This window comes from Rana temporaria, chromosome 3 (assembly GCF_905171775.1).
Source record: "Rana temporaria chromosome 3, aRanTem1.1, whole genome shotgun sequence".
Lineage (NCBI taxonomy): Eukaryota > Metazoa > Chordata > Amphibia > Anura > Ranidae > Rana > Rana temporaria.
Window position 1 is genome coordinate 476468108 of NC_053491.1, and position 24469 is coordinate 476492576.

The window sequence follows — 24469 nt, forward strand, 5'->3', positions numbered from 1 at the left end:
GAGTGTCAATTTTGAAAAAAAAAAGCAATATTTTTTACTTTTTGCTATAATAAATATCCCCAAAAATATATATAAAAAAAAAAATTCTTTCTCAGTTTGGGCCAATATGTATTCTACATATTGGGCCAGATACGCCGTCATAAGTCTGAGTGTGTGCCGTCGTATCTTGGCGCCTGATTCAAAGAACCAGATACGCCTCATGGTTGCCAAAATACGAGCGGCGTAAGTCTCCTACGCCGTCGTATCTTGGGGTGCATATTTACGCGGGCCGCTATGTGGCGCTTCCATTGATTTCTGCGTTGAATATGCAATTGACCTAGATACGCCGATTCACAAACGTAGTTCTGTCCTGTGCATCTATATACGCCGTTTACGTAAGGCATAACTTTACCCCTCATAAAGCAGGGGTAAGTAATGTTAGGTATGGACGTTGGAAACGTCGGAACAGCGTCGTATTTTACATCGTTTGCGTAAGTCGTCCGTGAATAGGGATGGGCGTAGGTTACGTTCACGTCGCCTAAACATTGACCCAACGTATCTTAGGGAGAAAATTTGACGTGATACTGAGCATGCGCGCGCATGCGCTGTTCGTAAAGCGCATCATTTACGTGGGGTCACAAATCATTTACATACAACATGCCCACTACCAGCCTAGTTTGAATTAGGCAGGCTTACACCGGCCCATTTACACTATGCCATCGTAACTTAGAGCGCAAGTTCTTTCTGAATACGGGACCTGCCGCTCTAAGTTACGGCGGCGTAGTGTATCTGAGATACACTACGCCTGCCTAAAGATAGGCGATTCTCTCTGAATTTGGCCCATTTTTTGGTAAAAAAAATTGCAATAAGTGTATATTGATTGGTTTGCGCAAAAGGTATAGCGTCTACAAAATAGGGAATATATTTATGGCATTTTTATTATTAATTTACTAGTAATGACATTATGGTGGACACATCGGACACTTTTGACATTATTTTGAGACCATTGTCATTTATACAGCGATCAGAGCTACAAATAGCCACTGATTACTGTATAAATTACACTGGCAGGGAATGGGTTAAACTCAAGGGGGCGATCAGGGGGTTAAGTGTGTCCTAGGGAGTGATTCTAACGGTGGGGGGATGGGCTACCACTGACATGACAGCGATCACTGCTACCGATGACAGCTACATCACCTTTACCGCACTGAGCCTCACGGGGAGCACACTCAACACCTTGGCCTCGGATCATGTATGTGACAGTACAATCCAGCCATGTCACAGGCCAACAGAGTTGCTTCTCCATTTGAGGCTCTGTGCCAGCAGGCCACTGCCCTCATGCAAGAAGTACAGAGACTACAAGAAATCTACTTTTGATTGCAGGGTCATCTGCAGCATTTAATGTTGTCTCCGGCTCCTGTGGATCCCAGCCCAACATCCACCAGAGCGTCATTTGCTTCATCTACGCAGGAAAGTACCACATTTACACCTACGGTGGTGGTCCCTCCTCCCGAGCCACGGGTACCAACGCCTGTATTATTTCCCTGTGATTGGAAAAAGTTTAGGGCCTTCAAAAACTCTTGCTTGTTATACTTGTTATACTTGGCCCTTCAGCCCAGAATGTTTTCCACAGAGACTGTAAAAGTGGGGTTCAGTATCTCCCTATTGTCTGGAGAACCCCAAATGTGGGCCTATAATTTACTGGAGTAGAAGAGCCCTGTTCTGAGCTCTATGGATGCTTTCTTCTAATCTATGTCACAACTGTATAATGACTCGCAATGTGTGGCCACCACTGAAACCGCCCTGCATACGCTACAGCAGGGTAGGCGCCCAGTGGAGGACTATACCATTGACTTCCGCAAGTGGTCCGCAGATACAGGCTGGAATAAGGCAGCTCTTAGGTACCTGTAATGCTTAGGATTATCTGAAGCTCTCAAAGACGAGCTAGCCTGAATAGAGACTCCTGCTACAATTGAAGGTCTTATTTAGCTTGCCATCCAGCTCGACATACACCTACGGTCAGAACGTTCAGAGACTTTCCGGCATTGCTGGATGTTGCCTTAAGTTTGACCTGCTTTTACACCAGCACCTGCACCTTTCTCCACTGCAGCTTCCAAAGGAGAACCAATGCAAGACAGTCTGGTCCATTCTTCCTTAACAAACATCGAAGAAAAGATGAGCATGTCCCCAACAATCACTTGTTCATTGATATCTAATAGGTCAATAAATAGTCACATCCGTAAGTTTAGGCATCACCACCGTAGCCAAAAACTAAGCATAGAAGAAAAAAGGGGGGTGTTATCCCATGGGAAACCAAGAAATTGTGTCCCAAAGGATAACCAAGGGGCTACCAAGGCAGTGGCGGACAATGATATAGATATAAAAAGTGTATTACATATTACAAAATTACATATGAATAAATAATAAGATATCAAAAAATTACTACCATTTGAGCTAAAAAGCTCCAATAACAAACCTATTTGCAGCGGCCGACCAATACTGCACTAATGAACCTAGTTCATGTAAAGTGCAACAAGAACCACATGAAAAACACAAACAATTGACAAACATAAAAGACAAAAGTTGTGGCGATCCGGACGCCTAGTGGCTCACTCCTGCTGCCAATCCTGGTCAAAATAAACCATATGTGATTCTAGCAAAATTATAGAAAAATTAGAGGATGGGCAGCAGGAGTAACCCTGCAGAGGGCGACTGGAATAAGCAAAATCATGTGTTACTGCACTATTCAAAATGAGGGTGCATGCATGAACTGATAGAACAAGTTAGTTCTATCATGAGGGGAAGGACTAAATTAGAAGAACAGTGGATCCACTATGATGACAGTTCCATATAGGCTGATCAACCTGGAGGGGAAAAAAATATATACAGTTCCTTTCAAAGTTTCCTGTGGTTCCAAATAAAAAATGCGAATAGATGCATTACACTACAGTTCATGGAAAGCAATGCTGAATGTGTACATGAATCCGCTAGGGAAAGGCAATTAATGAATGATCCCTAGGTTTCCTGGTATGGACATGCGTCTGGAGAAATAGAACGATCTTACCCGTCACAAACTCGAAGGATCCGGGAATGAGCAACTGGCTGTTTACCTCCCAATGTCCAAATTGCTGGTATGCTGCTAACAACGTCTGTGATCTTTCAGATGCGTCTGTATAGGCTGCAGGTGTGGAGGGTAGTGGCGCCGTGCATTCGATCGTATCATCCGACGTTATCTAGTTCCATATATTACCAGGTTCTGGCTGTAGATTCGATGTGTAAGCCATTCATTGTCGCAAGTAGTGTTCATAGATTATAGTCTCCTTGTTTGCTTGTCATTTGATGTAATTCAAACTTATTTCCAGATTCCCGCTGCGACGGGGCGTAGTTTGGATGGCGTCCGGTGCCCTGTGACGTCAACGCGTTTCGCAACGAGGGTGCGTAGCTTCGTCTGGACACTACTTGCGACAATGAATGGCTTACACATCGAATCTACAGCCAGAACCTGGTAATATATGGAACTAGATAACGTCGGATGATACGATCGAATGCACGGCGCCACTACCCTCCACACCTGCAGCCTATACAGACGCATCTGAAAGATCACAGACGTTGTTAGCAGCATACCAGCAATTTGGACATTGGGAGGTAAACAGCCAGTTGCTCATTCCCGGATACTTCGAGTTTGTGACGGGTAAGATCATTCTATTTCTCCAGACGCATGTCCATACCAGGAAACCTAGGGATCATTCATTAATTGCCTTTCCCTAGCGGATTCATGTACACATTCATCATTGCTTTCCATGAACTGTAGTGTAATGCATCTATTCACATTTTTTATTTGGAACCACAGGAAACTTTGAAAGGAACTGTATATATTTTTTTCCCCTCCAGGTTGATCAGCCTATATGGAACTGTCATCATAGTGGATCCACTGTTCTTCTAATTTAGTCCTTCCCCTCATAATAGAACTAACTTGTTCTATCAGTTCATGCATGCACCCTCATTTTGAATAGTGCAGTAACACATGATTTTGCTTATTCCAGTCGCCCTCTGCAGGGTTACTCCTGCTGCCCATCCTCTAATTTTTCTATAATTTTGCTAGAATCACATATGGTTTATTTTGACCAGGATTGCCAGCAGGAGTGAGCCACTAGGCGTCCGGATCGCCACAACTTTTGTCTTTTATGTTTGTCAATTGTTTGTGTTTTTCATGTGGTTCTTGTTGCACTTTACATGAACTAGGTTCATTAGTGCAGTATTGGCCGGCCGCTGCAAATAGGTTTGTTATTGGAGCTTTTTAGCTCAAATGGTAGTAATTTTTTGATATCTTATTATTTATTCATATGTAATTTTTTAATATCTAATAAACTTTTTATATCTATATCATTGTCCGCCACTGCCTTGGTAGTCCCTTGGTTATCCTTTGGGACACAATTTCTTGGTTTCCCATGGCATAACACCCCCCTTTTTTCTTGTATACATTCTTCCTTAACCCCTGATGAGAGACAAAATCGCAGACAGGCCAATCCGCCTCTACTGCAAAGGGACTAAACATTTTCTGGGCAACTGGCCTGTGAGACCTAGTAAGTCTTTTCCATGAAGAACTGTGTATTTCCAGGTCTCTGGATCTTTCCCATCTCACCTGGTTCTCTCTGTCTCGTTGCAGGTGATGGAAGGGGAGGTCCGGGTTCTAACAATTATTGACTCCGGGGCATACAGTTGTTTCCTGGACTTATCCCTGGCAGAAACACTCTGTGTACCCCTCCATAACAAAAGGCAAAGACCCGAGGTACATTTAGCTGATGGCTCCTTGCCCAGTTCCGGACTTGTTATCCAAGAAACCAGGCCCATTCTCACCATAACAGATTCCGGAAACCAAGAGTTCATCTGCTTCGATGTCCTATGTTCACCCATGTTTCCTATCATCTTGGGAATTGCCTGACTATAACCCGCAAATCAACTGGGCCAAGAAAGAAATCTCCTTTTTTTCAGCATACTGCTTGCAACACTGCTTTGTTGGCCCCACCCGCTGCTTAATGGTTCAACCAGTACCCAGTTCTCACCAAAATGATCCACCAACTTATCATTAATTCAACCAAATTAGATCTATGGGGTGCCTATAACCTTGTTCGTATCCGTGAATGAGACGAGTGGAAGATGGCATTCAGAACTCGGTTTGGACACTTTGAGTACCTTGTCATGCCTTTGGGTTTGTGTAATGCTCCAGCCACATTTCTACACCTGGTGAACAATATATTTTGAGAATTTCTGGATAACTTTATAAAATTGTCTACCTTGATGACATCCTCCTCTTTTCCGCCACTCTGGAAGTCCATAGGGCTCATTTGAAGAAGGTGCTTTCAGTCCTTAGGAAGCACGGTGTCATGATCTGTGTCATGGCTTTGGTCACCTGCTGGTGGCACTGTTTCTCCCAGTAACAGGGGTGCAGTTCTGGTGTCCAGCAGCGGGTGTCTCCAATGGTATGACTCCTCTCAATTAAGGTGAACTGCTACAGGTATATAATCCCGCCCTTCACTACAGGTCAGTGCTTCAGTATTTTGCTTGTCAGCCTGTTCCCTGCCTGATCTGATAGCTGTAGCCAACCTGTTCCTGATTTGCTCCCTGCCCTGGACTCTGGTTCTCCCCTTTGTCGCTTATTGACCCTGGCTTGTACTTTTGGACTTTGCTGCTCCTCAACTGCCTCTGTTTGTTCCACCAAAATCCTCTTCAAGGTTGGGACCCTCTGTTTCACCACCCCTCCGCTCTTCACCCCTACCAGCTGTATCCATTACCTCCAACCCTATACCCATATACAAATCCTCAGTGGTGAAACCAAAGAAGAAGAAAAAGTTTTTTCCAACCCACTCGATCCTGCCACTAACCCAATCTGCATCCACTTCAGCCAACCTGCTTCAGCCTGTTCCAGTGACAGCCGCTCAGCTTGTTGTACCTGCTGCCCAGTTTAAAGTTACAGTACCTGCTATCCAGTCCGATGCACCTGCTGTTCTGTTTGATGTGCCAGTGCCTGTACCCATTGCCCAGTCTACAGTTCCAGTACCTGCTGCCCAGTTTAAAGTTCCAGTACCTGCTATCCAGTCCGATGCACCTGCTGTTCTGTTTGATGTGCCAGTGTCTGTGCCCGTTGCCCAGTCTAAAGTTCCAGTACCTGCTGCCCGGTTTGAAATTCCAGTACCTGTTATCCAGTCCAATACACCTGCTGTTCTTTCTGTTGAGCCACTGTCTGCTGCCCAGCCTGATCTGCCACCATCTGCTGTCCAGCCTGATCTGCCACCGTCTGCTGTCCAGCCTGATTTGCCACCGTCTGCTGTCCAGCCTGATCTGCCACCGTCTGCTGTCCAGCCTGATCTGCCACCGTCTGCTGTCCAGCCTGATCTGCCACCGTCTGCTGTCCAGCCTGATCTGCCATCGTCTGCTGTCCAGCCTGATCTGCTACCGTCTGCTGTCCAGCCTGATCTGCCACCGTCTGCTGTCCAGCCTGATCTGCCACCGTCTGCTGTCCAGCCTGATCTGCCACCGTCTGCTGTCCAGCCTGATCTGCCACCGTCTGCTGTCCAGCCTGATCTGCCACCGTCTGCTGTCCAGCCTGATCTGCCACCGTCTGCTGTCCAGCCTGATCTGCCACCGTCTGCTGTCCAGCCTGATCTGCCACCGTCTGCTGTCCAGCCTGATCTGCCACCATCTGCTGTCCAGCCTGATTTGCCACCGTCTGCTGTCCAGCCTGATTTGCCACCGTCTGCTGTCCAGCCTGATTTGCCACCGTCTGCTGTCCAGCCTGATTTGCCACCGTCTGCTGTCCAGCCTGATTTGCCACCGTCTGCTGTCCAGCCTGATTTGCCACCGTTTGCTGTCCAGCCTGATTTGCCACCGTCTGCTGCCCAGCCTGGCGGCCCGGTTCCTGCCTTTCAGCCTGATGTGTCACCTTCCCAGCCTGATGTCTCGGAGCTCGCTACCCAGCCTTATGATCCGGTGCCCTCTGCCCAGCCTGATGTCTTGGTACCTGTTAAACCAGTTCCGGATGCTCAGCTTGCCGCTGATTCTTCCCTGTCCTATCATCAGTCTGATTATGATGCTTTCGTGTTGTCGGCCCCCGAGAGGTTTATACATGTTGCCCTGCCTGTTTTCACCGCTAGATCCAAACTTCCAGACCCTGGTGGTGGTAGGATGCATGCTCTGTTTTCGGACTCGGGGGGCTTGTCTCCCAATGGGTTAAGAGACTTTGACCGGAAGACTTTTTGGGACCTTTCCGCATCTACATGCACTACCAGGGCAAGGACAGAATTGAGTGTCCAGAGGCCACTCCTTGGGGGGGGGGGGAACTGTCATGATCTGTGTCATGGCTTTGGTCACCTGCTGGTGGCACTGTTTCTCCCAGTAACAGGGGTGCAGTTCTGGTCTCCACCAGCGGGTGTCTCCCATGGGATGACTCCTCTCAATTAAGGTGAACTGCTACAGGTATATAATCCCGCCCTTCACTACAGGTCAGTGCTTCAGTATTTTGCTTGTCAGCCTGTTCCCTGCCTGATCTGATAGCTGTAGCCAACCTGTTCCTGATTTGCTCCCTGCCCTGGACTCTGGTTCTCCCCTTTGTCGCTTATTGACCCCGGCTTGTACTTTTGGACTTTGCTGCTCTCTCCTATCCTGGACCCCCGGCTTGAACCTTGGACTTGCTTGTGTCTCATCCCTGCATTACCTGCTAGTTACGCTCTGATTTCTGGTATATATTCATTCACTAGTTCTGGTGGTTTATAGTTTGCTGTGTCATGCTTGCTTGTCTTGGGGGTTTTCTATGATTGTTTTGCACGTGTGCTTAACCTTTAATAAACATATATTTTTCACTATCTTGGTGCCTATTTCCGTTAGTGCAGCCCATTGACCTGTTACCCAGTACTCAGATGCCTGCGTAGGCATCCCTTGACACACGGACTGTACGGTAAAGCAGAATGTTTTGATTTTGAAAATATATCTATTCAATTTTTGTGCCTTATTATCTCCACAGATGGAGTCTAAATGGAACCACAAAAAGTGAAGGCAATTTTGAAATGGCCAGCCCTTTCAGACAAGAAAGGCATCAAGTGTTTTGTGGGCTTCGCACATTTCTACCAGAGGTTTGTGAAGGTCTTTTCTGCCATCATCACACCCATTACCCAGTTGACTCGCCAGAAAGCCCGATTCCAGTGGTCCCAAGAAGCTCAGTTAGCTTTTGCTGAATTAAACAATCTGTTTGCCTCCGCTTAAGTACTCCAGCATCCAGATCCAACCTTGTCAGGGGCCCAAAGCTCTACTCCAGTCTGTGGCCTTCTGTTCTTGGAAAATTAGTCAGCCAGAAAATAATTATGATGTTGGTGATCGGGAACTGTTGGCCATTAAGTCCGCTTTAGAAGAATGAAGGTACTTGTCAGAGGGGGCTGCCCGTCCCATTATGGTTTTTACAGATCATAAGAATCTGTAATACCTCAGAACCACTAAACATTTAGGACCCCACCAAGCCCAATGAGCCTTGTTCTTTTCCAGGTTAAATTTTCTAATTATGTACCGGCCAGTCTCCAAGAATGGGAAGGCGGACGCTCTCTCCTGGATGTTCCCATATACCCCTGAAGTATCGGAAGCAAGTACTATCTTGTCAGCACAAAATGTTTTGCTCATCTAACCCGATCTGAAGACATAAATTAGGCAAGCCTCTATTCAGTGTACAGAACCAGAGGTTTCTTCTTTGAAAAGTCAAGAGGGGTTTCTATGGTTTCAGGACCAATTTTTTTGTCCTGCAACAAGTTAGATTGCATGTCTTAAAGACCTTTCATGACCATCAACTTTTTGGGATACAGAAGACTTCTAAACTTGTTCAGTGCTCCTTCTGGTGGCCTAGCCTAAAACAGAACTGCAAGAATTATGTTAGCTCCTTTATCACTTGCCAACGAGACAAGGGGGTCCAACGCCAAGTCCTGGGGTCTGCTGAGACCACTATAGATTCCTGAGCAGCCCTGAAAAATGACATCCATGCACTTTATAGTGAAATTGTCCCCCTGATGGATTCACTACCGACTTGGTGGTAGTGGATCATCTTTCCAAGATGACACACTTCCTGCCTATGATAGGCACACCCTCTGCCCTGTATACGGAACATGTGTTTATAAAATAAATAGCCAGGTTACACAGATTACCAGATAACATTGTGTCTCACAGAGGTGTCCAGTTCACCTATAGAATATGGAGAGATCTTTGAAAGGCCTTGTCGATAGAGGTATGTCTTTCTTCAGCCTACCACCCACAAAACAATGGTCAGATGGAACAAACAAATCAGACTTTGGAACAATACGTATGATGTTTCTGTACCTGCTCTCAGGATAACTGGATATTCCTTCTTCCATGTGCAGAATTTGTATACAACAATTCATTGCTCTCTGACATCAACTTAATTCTGGGCAAATTATGGATTCCATCCCTCTTTTCTGCCAAACACAATACTAGAAGCATCATTCCCCATGGTCCAAATCTGGATAAGCTTTATTCAAACCAATCATCGGTCACTTCAAGAGGCTATGCAGAAAGCTCAAGAGCATTACAAAAGGTATCATGACAAGCAAAGAAGAGGGAATCCGGTCTTTAAAATTAACAACAAGGTATGGCTCTACTCAGTAAATCTCAAACTCTCATGCCCTTCCAGAAAGCTTGGGCCAAAGTTTATTGCCCTTTTGAGATCAACAGGGAATAAATCCAGTGGATTTTGAACTAGCACTACCCAGTTCCTATGAAATCCATCTGGTATTCCATGATTATCTGAATAAGCCTAAAGCCTTAAGATAATTTTTGGGAGCCTTCTTGTTTTACAAAATTACCACAACCGATTTCCAGAAAGACTGGACGGTTGGGCATCCGAAGGCTGCCTCTTGGGGGGCACATTCAGAGAAGTGACTAAAGAAGAACTGGCAATGTTGCCAATACTGGTAATGGGCACATCTGGCTCTTTCCCATGAACAGGGGTGAGCAAATGCGAGACATGCAAATGTGCATGCGCAACAACACAATTAGGCAAACAGGCATGCTCAACATGTGCATTATGTGACAGATCTGGCCACTTGTTGGCCTATAAAAGACTGCTGCTAAACCAAAAGATTGCTGGGTTGTTGTCAGCCTTCCTGTGTTCCTGAGCCTCTGTGTGTATTCCTTGGATTTCCCATTGTGACTAGGCTTGTTCCAGACCTGTCTGATCTCCTCTCCCTGGCATTGACCCCTAGGCTTGTTCTACCGACCTTGCTCCTGTTTCTGATCACCTCTGTATGACCCTCGACTTGCCTTACGGACTTTGCTACTTCTTGTCTGCTTGCCTTCCTGTGTATTACCTCAGCCAAAGTTCCTGTTTCCGCTATCTGCCTCTACTTTCTGATTGATCATCCATGTTTGACCCTCGGCCTGGCTGTTACCTATGACTGCCCTTGTGCACTGATTGCCAAGTACATCTGGACTTCCCAGAGAGACATCTGCCTTGCTGTGTACGCTACCATTTCCAGCTCTCCTTAGTTGATAACTGGTCCAGCTCCCCAGTTCCCTGCTGGTAACCTGTGCTTCTTTGGACACTACAACCTCCTGTACCACCTTCAGGGGTTTACCGCACTGAGCCGCACAGGGAGCCCTATTAGCACCTTGGCCCCAGGTCAGGTACTTGACACAGTGGGGCCGCATATTTGTGTTATGTCGGCATCAATGGGTTAACAAAGTTTGATGATCACAGAAGAAAAAAATAATTTTAGTGTATTTTTCAATACTTTTTGTCTGTGCATTACATAAAAAAAAACTAAATACATTTTGCAAAAAGTTAGCCTTGTTTTCCTTAAAAACTATGTACTGTACTGTATGTATAACTTTGTTATTATAAGTAGTGATAAAGTAATTACTGAAAAAACATTACATTACAAATCTTACATTTATCCAGCATAATTATTTTTCTTTTACAAACATAGGCACTCAAGGGTTTTATTTACTCCCTATAGGATTGTTTGTTTTTCTTTATATAGCCTATGTATAAGCGTGACTCTTCTTTGTCAGACGGGGTTTATTCAACAGTATTGATCAGCATTTTGAGTGAGATGCATCATCTTATATATTGTTCAGATAAAAGACAACTTATTATTTTCCATGTTTTTTCACAAATTGTTCACTCATGGTTTACATGTAAAACACTGACTTAAAATATCTGAAACAATCTTTTTACCATTTTTATTATTTAACAACATATTTCATTTCTTTACATTTACTACTTTAAAAACAAATTCTTCCTTTTATAGGTGCTGGATTTTTTTTTTAAATACAACTATGGATCAACATCATAGGTTATTATTAAATGGTGTAAGTACCGTATTTATTGGGGTATAGCGCGCTCCCGCATATACCGCGCACCCCTAAAGTTGCCCCCGAAATTCCTGTAAAAAAAATGTTATATGATTTTATTACTTACAGTTTTGGTGTCTTCCCAGCGTCCATCGTCCGGTCCGGCATCCGTCTGCGGCCTCGGTGGTGTCCTCCCGGCTTCTCCAGTTCGAACGCTTCCGCCGACATATACCGAGTGCAGTACACTCGGGTACATTCGGCAAGGCTCGGCTTTGCTCGCGCTCACGCTCTGTGACGTTTATGCGTGAGCACGAGCGAAGCCGAGCCTAGCCGAATGTACCCGAGTGTACTGCACTCGGTATATGTCGGCGCAGGAATTCAAACTGAGCGCGGGAAGCGGCTATCGGCGTATATCGCGCACCCACGATTTTCCCCTTATTTTAAGGGGGGAAAAATGCGCGATATACGCCGATAAATACGGTTCATTCTATGTTCTCTTTATTTAATATGCAGTGTGTTTTTATTATCCCGTCATTAGGATTTAGTTACTACTCAAAATTATATACAGCCCTTGGAAAAAACTATGAAATCACCACTCTAGGTAAATGTTCATTCAATTGTTTATTTGTCTAAAAAAAATAATAATAATAATAATCCCGTAATTACAGGCACGCCTCAAAACTATTTTCACTTAACATTCCAACCTTCTGGCTTTAAGAAATAGTTAAAAAAGAAAGAAAACTGTAGTCAGTTGCAACTGTTTTTTGCAGATCAAGCAGAGGAAAAAAAATATGGAATCACTAAATTCTGAGGAATATATTTTTGAATCACCATGTACTTTGCAGTTATAAAACAAACATCTACATCCAATTACATCCTGAAAAAAGGATATCATCATCACCAAACATCCTTTTATTTGATGGAATAAGACAAGTGTCCAAAATTTCTTATATAATCTTGTGCATTTATTGAAAATGTAATGGCTGTCATCTCCCCATTACCTTTACCTGACATGCAACTCCATATTATCAATGATTGTGGAAATTTGCATGTTTTCTTCAGGCGCTTGTCTTCATACATTTCATGGGAACGACACCAAAAAAAAGTCCCATCCAGCATCATCACCCTGCCCAATGCAGATTGGTAATTCATCACGGAAATATCACTTTCATCCAGTCATCCACAGTCTATGATTGCTTTTCTTTAGCCCACTGTAACCTTGTTTTTTTTTTCTGTTTAGATGTTAACTGCTTGCCGACCAGCCACCGCAGTTATACTGCGGCAGGTCAGCTCTGCTGGGCAAGAGCACATAGCTATACGTCACCTCGCCCAGCAGCCAATAGGGGCGCGCACTCCCGACTCCCGTGCGTGTGCCCGGCGGGCACGATTGCCGCCGGGCACACAGCTCCCGGTCCTGTCAGGGAGAGAAATGCTGATCTTCTGTTCATACAATGTATGAACAGAAGATCAGTCATTTTCCCATGTCAGTCCATCCCCCCTACAGTTAGAACACAGAGAGGGAACATACTTAACCCCTTCCCTGCCCCCTAGTGTTAACCCCTTCACTGCCAGTGGCATTTTTATAGTAATCCAATCCAAAAAAACATATTAATAAAAATGCTATAAAAATACCCCCTTTTTTGTAAACGCTATAACTTTTGCACAAACCAATCAATAAACGCTTATTGCGATTTTTTTTAACGAAAAATATGTAGAAGAATACGTACCGGCCTAAACTGAGGAAAAAAAAAATTATATATTTTTGGGGGATATTTATTATAGCAAGAAGTAAAAAATATATTTTTTTTTCAAAATTGTCGCTCTATTTTTGTTTATAGCGCAAAATCTAAAAACCGCAGAGGTGATCAAATACCACCAAAATAAAGCTCTATTTGTGGGGAAAAAGGACGCCAATTTTGTTTAGGAGCCACGTCGCACAACCGCGCAATTGTCAGTTAAAGCGATGCAGTGCCGGATCGCAAAAAGTGCTTTGGTCTTTGACCAGCAATATGGTCTGGGGGTTAAGTGGTTAATGATGGTTTTTGTTTGGCTTTTCTGTATGTAACTACCATTTCCTTTAGGGCAGTGGTTCTCAACCTTCCTGGTGCCGTGACCCCTTGATAAAATGTCCCAAGTTGTGGGGACCCCTAACAGTAAAATTATTTTCATAGTGTTAGTAAGGCAGCACCCAAGGCAAGGCAAGTAATTTGCACCCCTAACCCACAGTCCCTTCCACTCGTACAGTATTAAAACCCCTTTTAGTACATTTTAGGATCTACCACTCTTTCTCTTTGTTCTCCTTTCTTTCCCTTTTATATCTCTATCCTAATTTTCATTTTTTCCCCCATCCCTCTCTCTTTCATGTTCTTTCTCTTATTCTTTCTCTCCCTTTTTCTTTGTTCCTCCCCCTCTTTTCCTCTCCCTTCCATGTATTCTCTATTTTTATTCCTTCTCTTGGTGGGGGAGTTGGGATCAGTGACAATGCTGGGGGGGAGTTCTGATCAGCCAACTTAGGTGCTCTTGATCAAGGTCATCTGCTGATCGGAGAACTGTAGTGGGGACTTTTAATGGCAACTCCAATCACAGGTAGTGACTGTGTCTTGTAGCAGTGACACCTATGCCAAAATCAGGAGATGGGTTCTCCTCCAGACCCTCCCACTTCACATTCCTCACCAGTCAGCTGACCTCCAATCTCTGCCCCCCCCAGCCATGCCATGAACTGAATGGGCAGCTGTGAAGAGACTGAGTGGATTGCCTTGGGCTCCAGGGAAAGCCCTGCTGGGCTGGGAGAGCAGTGTGGGATTCAGGAACAGCCCAAGATTTGGTGACCCCTGGCAAATCATCATTCGACCCCCAGGTTAAGAACCACTGCTTTAGGCCATGTCTTACAGTTCAGTCACAGACATAGATGCGCCTGCGGCTCGCCGCCGGAGCCAATGCGAGTGCCTGGCGGGCGGGACGACTGACGAGCACCCGTGATCGCTCGTGACAGAGCGAGAACCTGCATCTGTGTGTGTAAACACACAGATCCTGGTTCTCTCGGGGGAGAGGAAACTGATTGTGTTTTCATACTGAGTATGAACATCAATCTCTCTCTTCTCCTAGTAAGTCCCATCCCCCCACAGTTAGAACACACCTAGGGAACACAGTTAATCCCTTTATCGCCCCCTAGTGTTAACCCCTTCCCTGCCGGTGACATTTATACAGTAATCAGTGCATTTTTACAGCACTGATTGCTGTATAATTCTCACTGGTCCCAAAAATGTGTCAATAGTGTCCGATATGTCCGCCGCAATATTGCATATCGCATAAAAAACGATGATCACCACCATTAATAGTAAAAAAATAATAATAATAAAAATGCCATAAATCTATCCTCTATTTTGTAGATGCTATAACTTTTGCGCAAACCAATCAATATACGATTATTGCATTTTTTTTTACCAAAAATATGTAGAAGAATACATATTGGCCTCAACTGAGGAAAGAATATGTATTTATTTTTCAAAAAATTGGGATTTTTATTATAGCAAAAAGTAAAAGATATTGGCCCAGATTCAGGTAGATTTGCCCATTACTTACACCTGAGCCGCTCAGCTGAATTTCTCTGCGCTGGAGCAAATTTGCCAAATTGCCACCTGATTCAGGAATCGTTTGTTCATTTAATTTGCTCCTGTTTAAGGCAAAGCTGAGGGCGCAAGGCCGTGCAAGTCAAAGTGGGTGTGCCCCTATGTAGATGAGGAATTTTCGGCTCAGCAGAGGATTGCGCCGGGCGCGCGCATGCGCAGTTAGAGCGCTGCCGTCTGCGCATGCGTCAAACCGCGCCTAGCATAATTTCAGGGCAAATCCTGCTCAGCTGCTTGCACTGAGCAAATAAATAGGAGCAGACTTGCGCAGGTTCTTTGCTGAATTTCATCCTGCTTTTTCCTACCCCCCCTGAGCAAGGAAATTCAGCCCTTTTGCAAGACATGGCACCTCCCAAAGGGACCAAAAAAAGGAAGGCCAACTTTGTGGCTGCAGAGATGGACATCCTGATTGCTGCACTCCAGCAGCATAAGGAAGTCCTATATGGTGCCCAGCGGGCAAACACCACCATTGCCCAAAGGAGGGCTATATATGAAGCCATTGCCCTGGACATCAATGCCCTGGGTAATGAAGTGCGTACCTGGGATGACATCCAGAAAAAACTCAACGACATGAGGCGCAGGGTCCGGGATAAGCTGGCCCTTATCAGGAAGCATACCGGTGGCACGGGAGGTGGGCCGTGATGTATGATCCGGCTCAATCAGGAGGAGCAGCTTATTGCACAGACGTTTGTGCAGGAGCAGGTGGAGGGACTTGAAGGGTTCGACTCCACTGTTGGGAACTTGGGGACTGGTAAGTTATTTTCCTTTCATATCTGCTGTGCATCATGGGAGGGGGTACAAGTGAACATATTTGTGGGTAGAAGTGAAGATGTAAGTATTATTTTCCTTTCATATCTGCTGTGCATCATGGGAGGGGGTACAAGTGAACATATTTGTGGGTAGAAGTGAAGATGTAAGTATTATTTTTCTTTCATATCTGCTGTGCATCATGGGAGGGGGTACAAGTGAACATGTGAGAAGTGTGTTGCACCAGCAAAATATTTCGTTTTGGTGTCATCCACAGGTGGTGATGATGATGATGATGAAGCTGGGCCGTCTTCGGCTCGACCCAGCCCATCCAGACCAGAGCCAGGGGTCCAGTCAGGCCCCATGGACATTCTGGCTATGCTGGTCCAGGAGGACATCATACCGGGGCCAAGTATGGAGGAGGAAGTGGTATTGGAGGAGGATACCTTTTTCCTTATCCAGGAGGACTCTGGCTCCCTCCAGGAGGAGACCACCATCCCTGACCAACCCACCACCCCCCCCGCCCAGCACATCATCCCCCTCCAGGGCAAGCCCCTCCAGGGCAAGCCCCTCCCTTGTGGACCCCTCCCCTTCTCCCTCTGTCCGTGGCCGAGCCTCTCCTCCCAGGAAGGCTCTCTCAAAAACGAGGCATATACCCTCCACCCTCCGTGACGGTCTGCTGGAGGAGCAGGCCCTACAGACCCGCCATATAGGGGCCATGGTGGGAGAGGTGCGTCGTCTGGCGGACAGCATGGCATCCACCTCCACCTCTATGCAGCATGCCCTCACCCTGCATGCGGACCGGGACAAACATGTCGCACAGAGCCTGGGGGAAATTAGTGGCAACTCTAAGGCCATAGTCACCTGCTTGGTGGCTCAGGAGACCACACCAGCTTTGTTAAGCAGGATGACAGCTGCGGTGGAGGCCAATACCGCTGCTGTGCAGGCCAACACCGCTGCAGTGCAGGAGGAGGCGAGAGTTACCCGCCGGCATCAGCGGGATACCACCACCCGCCAAATGAGGATGTTGGCCCAGACCAACACAATCCTCGCCCGCCTGGCCAACGCCATGGAGGGCATGCAGCCACCACCTGCACGGAGTGTGGAAGTAGGGGTTGATGCTCCTCCCCCCCTCCTCCCCCCCCTCCATCCCCACCCCATGCCTCCTCTGCACCACGGAGATTGAGGAGTTGGAGCCGGGGCACCCTTGGCCCAAAGAAAAAAACCAAAAAATAATTTTATGTCTACATTTTTTTCACAACAGAATATGATTTTTTTATTATTTTTATATATGCTCAGGATATGAGTTTCTATTTTTTTTATATGCTCAGGATCTGAGTTTTTATATTTATTTGTAGTCCCTACACACGGTGAGGAGTGTATACTACAGTGTGACTGGTGTGTGAATGGGGGGGGGTGGCACTCCTGCTGGAAAAGGGGTGTCACCCTCTGCCATGTGAAAGGTGTATGAATGGACAGCAACATAATTGGAGCCTTGACGCGGCGTTGCTGCTCCCTAATACCATGGGGTATTGTTGGGTCTAATCCAATTTGGGGTGCATGTGTCCTGTGTGTGCTAGGGACTACAGTGGTGTACATACATGCATTATACTTGTGACAAGATCAGGGTGTGTTTAATGTGCAAAGAGACGTTCCACAAGACCATTCCGGATTGCTCTTCCCTCAGAAGATCCGGTAGTGTTTCTTGGGGGGGGGGGGGGGTTGCGTGGTTTGGGGGTAAGGTCATTGCGTAGCTCAATGTGCATGCCCCTTCTTAGAGCTAAATTGTGGAGAATACTACATGCCCCTACGATTTGGCATACAAAGATGGGTGAATACAATAGGGTCCCCCCTGATTTATCCAGACATCTGAATCGAGATTTAAGAATGCCAAATGTGCGCTCCACCACCGCACGGGTACGTGCATGGGCTTCGTTATATCTTTCTTCTCCTGGTGTTTGAGGGTTACGAAATGGGGTCATCATGTGAGGTCCCAGGGCATATGCAGAGTCACCTGGAAGGGAAAAGACAGGAGAATGTTAGTCGTGCATGTGCCCCTTGTGATGTGTGCATCATGGGGGGAGGGGCAGTCATACCTGACACCCATGTCACTCACCAATCAGCCAGCTGTCTCCATACATGTTCTGGTCAAACTCGGTTGGGATGGGGCTGTGTCGGTAAATAAAACTGTCATGGCTTGACCCTGGGTGTTTGGCACGGACATGCCATATGAGGCCATGTGCATCCACAATCATCTGCACATTTATCGAATGCCAATGTTTCCTGTTGCAGTAGATATGCTCGAGGAGCCGGGGGGGGGGGGCGTAGTGCCACATGGGTACAATCTATTGCACCCACAGTGCGTGGAAATCTGGCTAATGCATAAAAATCACTCATTGCCTTCTGCCGCAGGTCAGCCGTGGTTGGTTTGATAAATTGTGTGCCCATTCGTCTGAGTATTGCAGGGATCACTTGGTGCACACACCTGCTCATGCTGGATTGGGACATCCCCGCCACCACTCCACCTGTGTGCTGAAATGAGCCACTTGCCAAAAAATGAAGGGTTGCCACTACCTTCACCAGTGGCTGCACTGCCTGTCCCCGATGGGTCGGGCTGCTGATGTCATCCTGCAGGATTGTTACCAACTCAAGGATGACTTCAGGGCTGAAGCGAAACATGCGATACACCTCAGTATCAGTCATCTGAAAAAGGTTGTAGCGCCCTCTGTAAATCCTCTCCCGTGCCCTCCTACGAGTCGGCTCAGTCAATAGAATATCAAGAACCATAGCTGCCCCTGGCATGTTGGTGCACAGATGTGAGGTCCCGAAAATGTGGGTGCTCTGCTTGTTCAGCTCGTCTGTCTAGGTGCTGCTGAAGTTGCGCGCTCCTTCAGATGACATTTGGCCATCTTTTGCTAACTTGCCCCTGCTTTTAGCAGGAGCAAGTTTGCCCGGGGAAAAAAGCCTGCGCGCTTCCAGCGCAAGATGCGCATCACACGCGCATGTTGCTGAATCATCGGCAGTACCTAATTTGCATATTCGCTGAGGGAATTCCATGAAGACGCAACTTACACCCCGCGCAAAATTGCGCGAAAATTGTGCCGGAGCAGCTAGGCTGCGTGCGCGGGAAAATGGCCGCATTTCTGGCTTAACTGGTTTACAGAATCAGCGGCAAATATGCATGGGAGCAAATCAGTACTTGCGCGGCGCAAATCACACTTGCTCCCGCGCAAGTGCTTCTTGAATCTGGGCCATTTTTTTTTTTGTTTTTTTTACAAAATTGTCGCTCGTCTTTTGTTTATAGTGCAAAAAAATAAAAACCACAGAGGTGATTAAATACCAACAAAATAAAGCTTTATTTGTGGAAAAAAAGGGAATTCAATTTTGTTTGGGTACAGCGTTGCACAACCGCACAATTGTCAGTTCAAGCGACTCAGTGCCAAATCGCAAAAAATGGCACGGTCATACTTTCGGGGCTAAAGTGGTTAAATGAGGTAGGTTTAGCATGGCTAAACAAATTAGTCAATGTAAGAAGACATGTTTTTTTTTTCAATACATTAAAAAACATGACATACCCATGAAATGTATGAAGAGGACCGTCTGAAGAAAACATGCAAATTTCCACAATCATTGATGATATGGGGTTGCATGTCAGGTAAAGGTATGGGGGGATATGACATTCATTAAATCTTCAATAGTTTATATTGAGATTTTGGACACTTTTCTTATTCCATCAATTGAAAGGATGTTTGGGGTCGATGACATCATTTTTTAGCATGTAATCTGATGCAGATGTTTGTTTTAGAAATGAAAATCACATGGTGAATCCATAATATTTTCTTCAGAATTTAGTGATTCCATATATTTTTTCCTCTGCTTGATCTGCAAATAACAGTTGCAATTGACTACAGTTTTCTTTCTTTTTTTTAACACTTTCTTTTTTAAATGTTCAACGCTTTGAAAACCTATACAGGTCACAGTAAATGATAAGAAGTAAGATAAAAAGCAATAACCCAAATCTTTCCATGCCATTTTTGGTGAAAAAAACATATATGACAGCAAAGGGACCGGCAAGTACAGAAAAAAATGTGCAGAAAATAGCCAGAAATGCACTCAGCTTTAAAATCCTGTTGTGGGCTGACGCTCCCTTGGCATGGAGACTATTCATTTTGCAGTCTAAAGCTGGCCATTGAAGTATCAAAATGTGTCTGGTTTACCAAGAACCAGATGAATTTCAATCCATCTATGGACAGGCTGGTTCTACTGAAGTTGATTTATCGATTGACTACAGTACAACCAAACTTTTGTTTTTTCTCCCGATCACTGCCAGCAGTGTTTAGACTCCCTGTACTCTGCACCGGCAGAACACAATAGCGCTGCTGGAGGGATCCACCATCAACACTGACTGTGTTGATGGGGAAATTAAGCAACTTTCTTTCTGTCAACCCCTGGTTGACGGAAAGAAAATTGACCGGTTCCTCCATTAACACAGTCAGTGTTGATTGGGGAATCCATCCCACTGTGTTATTGTATTCTGACAGTGGGAGGTTTCTCAGCCGTCAAAATACAATAATAACTGCTTGTGGCCACTGGCAGTGATCGAAAAAAAAAAGACAGGCCAATGGTACTGAAGTCAATCAATAGATTGACTTCAGAACAACCAGCCTGTCCATAGATGGATAGAAAATCATTTGGTTCCTGCTGAACTGCCCAAATTTCGATCAGCCAGCTTTAGATGATAAAGATGTCTAATTAGACTTCTCGAGATAACGCAGGAAGTGTGCACAGGACAGCTCTGGATTTTTGACATAATGCATTTTTTGTACCTATCAAACAGACAAAAGCTTTAACTGTTAAGCCCTGTACACACGATCGGATATCTGATGGAATCTAATCCGATGGATTTTTTCATCAGATATTCGATGAAGCTGACTTTCATCAGTCTTGCCTACACACCATCAGTAAAAAATGTGATCGTGTCCAAACGCGACGACGTACAACACTACGACGAGCCGAAAAAAAAATGAAGTTCAATGCTTCCAAGCATGCGTCGACTTGATTCTGAGCATGCGTGGATTTTTGATCGATGGAGTTCCATACAGACGATCAGATTTTTCTATCGGTTTATCCATAGGAAAAATGTAAAAAAAAATTTTTTTTTACAGATGGAAATCAAACCGATGGGGCCCACACACGATCGGTTTGTCCGATGAAAACAGTCCACCGGTCTGTTTTCATCGGACAAACCGATCGTGTGTACAGGGCTTAAGTGAAGTTTTTAGTCTGAAAAAAAAAAACACACCAAACACGGCCAGCACAGTGCCCAGCACCAGAAACTAAACTAAGATATTATTGGTTCTAATACTATTTTGTGTGTGCTTGTTTGTAACACAAAGGCATCATCTAAGAACAACATCACAGTCATTATCCTTTTGGGGTTCCATAACACGGACAGGTTTAATGTATTCCTCTTCATCGTGCTGCTTATCATCTACTCTGTAACAATATGTGGAAACTCCTTGATCATTAAACTGGTGTCCATCAGCAAGAACCTTCACTCTCCCATGTACTTCTTCCTCACTCAGCTCTCCGTAGCGGACATCTTGCTGACCACAGATATTTCCTCTTTCATGCTAAATACTGTACTACATCAAGGGGCCTCCATATCTTTTCCTGGATGTATCACTCAGCTTTATTTTTTCATTTTTATCGAGGGATTTGAATGTTTTATTCTGACGATGATGTCCTACGACCGCTACCTAGCCATTTGTTCTCCTCTGCATTATGTCACCATTATGAACCAAATGCTTTGCATTAAATTGGTTGTTGCCTCTTGGCTCTTAGGCTGTTTGGTTGCACTGATTCTGATACATGGAATAACTCAACTATATTTCTGCAGTTCAAATATTATTGACCATTTTTTTTGTGACTATTACCCTTTGATGGATCTTTCTTGCTCAGATGTGTCTATGCGTCTGATAGAAGCCATCTTGATGTGCGTTCTCGCAATTATCTTACCGTTTGTCATAATAGTAATTTCATATGTGTATATTGTTTTAACCATATTAAAGATATCCACCAATTCTGGAAGAAGAAAATCCTTCTCAACTTGTAGCTCCCACCTGACAGTGGTGTCCATATTTTATGGGACTCTAATTGCCACGTACATAATTCCAAAGGAAGGACAGATGAAAATCTTCAGTAAGACACTGTCATTGCTATACACTGTGCTTACTCCCTTACTAAATCCTTTCATATACAGTTTGAGAAATGAAGACATTAAGAAAGCTTTGAGAAAAGTCACATATAACTGAAATGCTTCCTATTTAAAACCTTGTATGAAACATTAATGTAGCACTACCCCCGAAGAAGCTGCTGGTTTAGATTTGGGCCTGACGTTACCTTACTGTTACATATGCTCGTTTCAGGGGTTGTCTTTGAAGAGTTGTCCATAAGAATGTACACACCAACACAAAGTCTCTTTCAAGGGTTTTATTAACAAAGTTCTCCAACAGAGGGGTAGAGGGACAGGGAAAGACTCAGGCACTTTCGCTTTGCGGATCACGGGTACCACTTAGATCCAGAGGATTAACTCAGCTCCACACTGGATTGTAGCAACCACCAGATAGGCCTACTCTCACCGGCCTAGCAGCTGATGCAAAGCTCGACAAAGTCTCTGCCACAGACTTGATAAGTGTCGTCAGGTCATCCCACGATCTTCTGCCACAAGATCATGTAACCGACTGCACTCTCGATATAGTTCCAACAAAAGTTACATGACTCACAGTGCCAACAATCTTTCAGCCAGACCGGCAGCACAGTGAGGAAGATCCGACAGGGTACGTCCATCAAATGAATCCCACTGGTTCAGCTTCCTTCCATAGACAAGGTAGCGAAGGACCATCCCTGTATCAGTAGACCCCAGAAACTCCTGGGCCTACTCTCAGTTGCTAGGCTATAAAACAGCTCAACATCCCTGAGGCCAGGAGGGCCCTCAGGTCGGGATCGGAAGATGAACCCCGCTAAACGGCATCTGTCCCTTATGTACCCCTCCCCAAAATGCACAGTGGGTTGACCACGCCCCTGAGCCTCTTCTGAGAGAGAGATACCCAATACATCCAGCCTGTTACCTTTCCAACCGTGACCTGCGGTGACAGCGACACCCACCATCAGTGGGAAACTTATGCAACAAAGCCAAACTGGACAGAACCAACAATTTAGAATAATCATTCTGAGCCAAAACTACTGCTCAGGCAACTATAATTTAACACATAGGGCCCACTCAATGGAAGCAGGACACTACATTAAAAAAACAGCATGATGTCCACAACACTTCCCAATGTATGAGTAATCACGAGTGATTCGCGTGAAACACGTCAACTATGTTCCTGTGTTTTTGCCTGGCATGGTGACAATAAAGAACTTCTAAGATTTTGACTCCACTGTGGTGTGCTACCATCTTCCTTTCTTCATTAACACTGCCCAAGCACAAGATTTGCGACTGGCATATTCATTTTCTGAAATAATTTCATTTGTATTTTCGTAAATGTAATAACTACTCCACAAGCATATTTTTAAATATATATTTTATTGAAATTTTACAAATGTAAATATGCAGATATACTGTATGAGCTTGATTCTCATGCTTTGAGGCTTGGGGACCTTTTGCTTTTGGACACTTGGGTTAGTCTGATGCCCCGTACGAATGATTGGAATTTCCAATGGCCTAAAATCCGATGGAATTTTTCATCGGAATTCCGTTCAAGCTTGCATACACAATGTCAGACCAAATTCCAACCGTAAAAAACACGGTGATGTAAAACACTATGACGAGCCGAGAATAATGAATTACAATGCTTCTGAGCATGCGTTGACTTGATTCTGAGCATGCATGGGTTTTTTCTCCATCAGCGTTGCACACAGATGATAGGAATTTCCTATTGTTTTTTTTCCATCAGAAAAAAATAAAACATGTTTTATTTCTAATCACCGGCGGAAAAAAGTCAGATGGGGCCCACACACATTTGGAATTTCCAATGAAAAAAGTCCATCTGACTTTTTTTATCGGAAATTCCGATCGTGTGTACGCGGCATGAGAGTCTAGCTATGGAGTTATGGGTCCACCATTATTAATGTCTTTACATAGTGATTGGTGAGGTCTTATTGCTTCTTAAGTATGGTGGCTGTCGACAGGGCCATCTTAATAACATCATGGGCCCCTGGGCAAAGTAATGCTTCAATGGAGACAGTGCAGGTTAACAGACATCAAGTAGGTAGGAGTAGGGATGAGTCGAACACCCCCCTATTCCGTTCGCACCAGAACTTGCGAACACACCAAATGTTGCAGTGAATTTAATAATGCTAAAAGTGAAACAATAAAAGTGAAATATTACTTTACATTTCGTACCTAGGGGGGGTGTAGAGTTAGCATGTGAAATCGCGCATGTTTCCAGTACATAGAACTGTCCCTGCACAAAGTGTCATTTCTGAAAGGAAATGCACAACGTGTCATTTCTGAAAGGTTCCCCCCAAATATCCATTCCAGACCCTTCAGGTCTGGTGTGGATTTTAAGGGGAACTCCACCCCAAATTTAAAAAAAATGGCGAGTTCCCCCAAAAATTCACACCAGACCCCTTATCCGAGCACGTTAACCTGGCTGGCCGTAGAAAAGAGGGGGGACAGAGTGCGGCCCCCCCTCTCCTAAACCGTACCAGGCCACATGCCCTCAACATGGGGAGGATGTCCCCATGTTGATGGGGACAAGGGCCTCATC

At 45.0% G+C, this 24469-nt stretch overlaps 1 protein-coding gene across 1 annotated transcript; it reads left to right on the plus strand.

Annotated features, from left to right (window-relative positions):
• Positions 1–9204: 9204 nt before the first annotated feature.
• On the plus strand, positions 9205–22321 carry LOC120930722 (olfactory receptor 10A7-like). The gene is made up of 2 exons (XM_040341898.1): positions 9205–9238; positions 21042–22321. Exons 1-2 carry the CDS (start codon positions 9205–9207, stop codon positions 22007–22009), a joined length of 1002 nt encoding a protein of 333 aa, XP_040197832.1. The 3' UTR covers positions 22010–22321.
• The last annotated feature ends 2148 nt before the right edge of the window (positions 22322–24469 follow it).